Genomic DNA, 2,966 nt, shown 5'->3' with positions numbered 1-2,966 from the left:
CCCTTCCTCCATTCCTACCTCCTCTCCCAGGTCTGTCTTGATCTCCCCAGCCCCAGGGCCTTGGACAATTTGCAGTGGGGGCAGGTGGGCTAGGATCTGAAGGACAGGAAGGAATTAGGAGCCACATGCTGGGGAGCACAGAGCTAACCAGTTCTTCAGAGAAGGGGAATTCTCTGGAATTCAAGAAGTCCCATTTAGGGGCCCTTCCCTGTCCAGGGGCCTCCTGAGCCCCTGAATTCTCAGAGCAGCTTTCCATCCAACACACCTGTATCAGTGCTTCCTGAGCACCGGGCTCTGGGTGGCTTTGAGGGACTCAAGGATGAGTAAGGCTGACTTTGCCCTTGTGGAGCACCCAGGGTGGGAGAAAGGGCCCAAGGGTTGAAGTATTTGTTCACTCAACAAATACTTACTGAGCACCTACTGTGTATGAGGCACTGTGTTTGCTAGCTGAATGACCTTAAGCAAGCCATTCATCCTGATTCTGTTTCCCCAACGGAAAAATGATGGACTTGCACACATCAAGTACCCAGAATGAGGCCTGCTAAGGGTCGTAGGAGGTGTGGTCCTCAATCCACAGCTGGTGAGAACTAGAACTTTCCAGGGTAGGACCCCAGATCTTACTCCAGAGCCTAAACTCCGGGCCCCACTAGTCGCCAGGCAACCCTAGTGGTGAGTGATGCATGTCAGCTGTCACCATGGGGGATTGTTTGTTCCGGTGTGGGGGGGGGACTGAGTCAGCGCCAGGCAGCCTGGGGGGTGGGAGGCACAACACCCGCCGCCTGCTGGTGGTGCCAGCTCTGGGCAGACAGACGGCACCCTTCCGCTCCATGCTGGACCTTGTCGCTGTGCCTGTCAAGTGGGCTGCTGCCCAGAGTCAATGAAATGTTGATGTGGGGGGAGGGAGAGAGTGATCCAGATGGCCTCAGCTCCCTCCAGGAAGCCCATGTTCTCTCCCTCTAAGCCGTCTGGGGTCTGGGATGCTTGGGGGTGGTGCACCTGCTGCCTCACCCTTAGAGCTGGAGCCAAGGGGAAGGGACCTCAGGAGGCTCCTCTGCCAGCCTGCCTTCCCTACATCACCTCCCACCTCTCACTAGGTGTATCCCACTGTCCTCTCAACAGCCTTCTCCCCTGAGTCCCCCACCTATAAGGACTCTGCCATCTGCCCAGTGCCCCAACACTAGAAGGCCTTGGGCGCGTTTGCCTTCACTTCTCTGCCATTTGAGCCTTTGTTTCTGAGTTAATCCTGTGTAGCTCTAGAATTCATTTCCCACTGCCACTCTCAGACTACCACCAATCCCTTCCCTAACACTGCAACAGTCTTTCACCTGTCTGCCCTGAGTATGACTGAGTGGTTAGAGACTTTAGAGTCAGCCTGGATTAGAATCCTAGTTTACTACTAACTAGCTGTGTGTGGTCCTGGACAAGTCAACCTCCTCCTCAGCTTCGTCATTTGCAAAACAGAAATGAAAATAATACTAGCACCTACATCATTATGTTATTGCAAGTATTAAATGAGTGAATAAACAAAAAGCCTGCTAGCATAGAGGAGGCACCATTTATGTCTTGGCTATGACTGCTAGCTTATACTTTCTGCCCTGCCAATCCTAAGACATCAATCTGACCACCCCATTCTGCTGCTTTATACTCAATTGCTCCCCATTATTTCTATATTGAAAGCCCAAACTCCTGGTCTGGCCTCAGAGGTTCCCATGTCTGGCTCTGCTCACCTCTCTGGCCCCATTCACCATTCCCTCCTTTCTTCCCTCTCTTCACACTTTAACTCTAGCCCCATGAAACCTGCAGCTTCTGGATGTTCCTTGTTCTTTCACCCCTCTGAGCCTTTGTACCTGTGATTCCTGCTCTTTGGACTGCTCTTCCCCCATTCCTTCACCAAACCCTCATTCAGAGTCAAGTCTGAACCCTCATTGTCCCCCAAATGGGCTAGGTGCCCACTCCAGGCCCTTCCAGCGGAATGTATTACAGTTTAGAGTTCTCCTCTCTCCAAGGCTGGAGTTCCTCCGTGGTAGGGCAGGGGCTGTGTCCAAGGCCTGGGCCTCCAGTGCTTGGCATGCAGCCCGGCAGAGAAAAGGCCATTTCCTGAGATATTGGGGGGGGGGGGTTGGGATATGGGCCTAAAGTGGCCATCGGGATTCCAGAATTTCATTCCAGACTGTTTAGTGACCTTGGACCAGGCCCTGCTCCTCCCTTCCTCAGCCTCAGTTTCTCCATCTCTGCAGCCAGCTCCAGCTGGCCAGGTTCCTGTGTGTAGACTTCGGTTCCACAGGAGGGGTGTGTGTGTATAGGTGGTAGGTTGCGGGGGATAATAAGCTACTGCCCCAACCCTGACGCGTACACAAACCTCCCCCCAGATCATAGCCTTTGATGAGCTGCGGACGGATTTCAAGAACCCCATCGACCAGGGGAACCCAGCGCGGGCAGTAAGTGATACATGTGCTGTGCCGAGGTGTGTCCGTCTGTCTTTCCATCTGTCAGTGGGCAGGGGATGAGGGACGGGAAGACTAGGGTGTGGTGTGGGAAGCCAATGGTCGTACCCCTTCCTCTGTCCCCACCCCCAGCAAACACCTGGCGAGGGCTCAGGGCTCGGGTTTCCTCCTGGTGGGGTGGCTGTTGCCAGGCTCTGGGCCGTTGCCTTGGAGACGCGGGTGAAGGCCCCTCCATGGTGACAGTCGCCATGGGAACGGCGGGGCTGATTCCCCGCCGTGCTGACAACGCCGCAGGCCTTTTTGGCGCCCCCTGGCGGCCACATGCCGGGAGGTGGGCACTGCAGCGCCAGCTCCTCCACCTCCCCATCGCAGCCTTTTCCTTCCCTCTACAGCGCGAGCGTTTAAAAAACATCGAACGCATCTGCTGCCTCCTGAGGAAGGTCAGTGTCAGGGCTAGGGGCAGGAGGCTCCTAGCCCAGCTGCTGCCACTCTCTGCAGGCCCGAGCCAAGCTTTCCTCTTTT

General features: G+C 55.4%; 1 protein-coding gene across 1 annotated transcript in view; it reads left to right on the top strand.

Annotated features, from left to right (window-relative positions):
• Positions 1–2,147: 2,147 nt before the first annotated feature.
• The window catches only part of CNIH2 (cornichon family AMPA receptor auxiliary protein 2), a 3,200-nt gene continuing 2,381 nt past the window's right edge, over positions 2,148–2,966 (top strand). Inside the window, exons 1-2 of the mRNA XM_014585333.2 lie at positions 2,148–2,464; positions 2,837–2,884. Of these exons, the coding sequence (XP_014440819.1) occupies positions 2,450–2,464; positions 2,837–2,884 (63 nt within the window). The 5' untranslated portion in view covers positions 2,148–2,449. The remainder of the gene's footprint in view (positions 2,465–2,836; positions 2,885–2,966) is intronic.

Source organism: Tupaia chinensis, unplaced genomic scaffold, assembly GCF_000334495.1.
Source record: "Tupaia chinensis unplaced genomic scaffold, TupChi_1.0 Scaffold149501_1, whole genome shotgun sequence".
NCBI classification, from domain to species: domain Eukaryota; kingdom Metazoa; phylum Chordata; class Mammalia; order Scandentia; family Tupaiidae; genus Tupaia; species Tupaia belangeri.
Note: the sequence above shows the minus strand (reverse complement) of the source record. Positions and strands in the feature narration are given on the sequence as shown.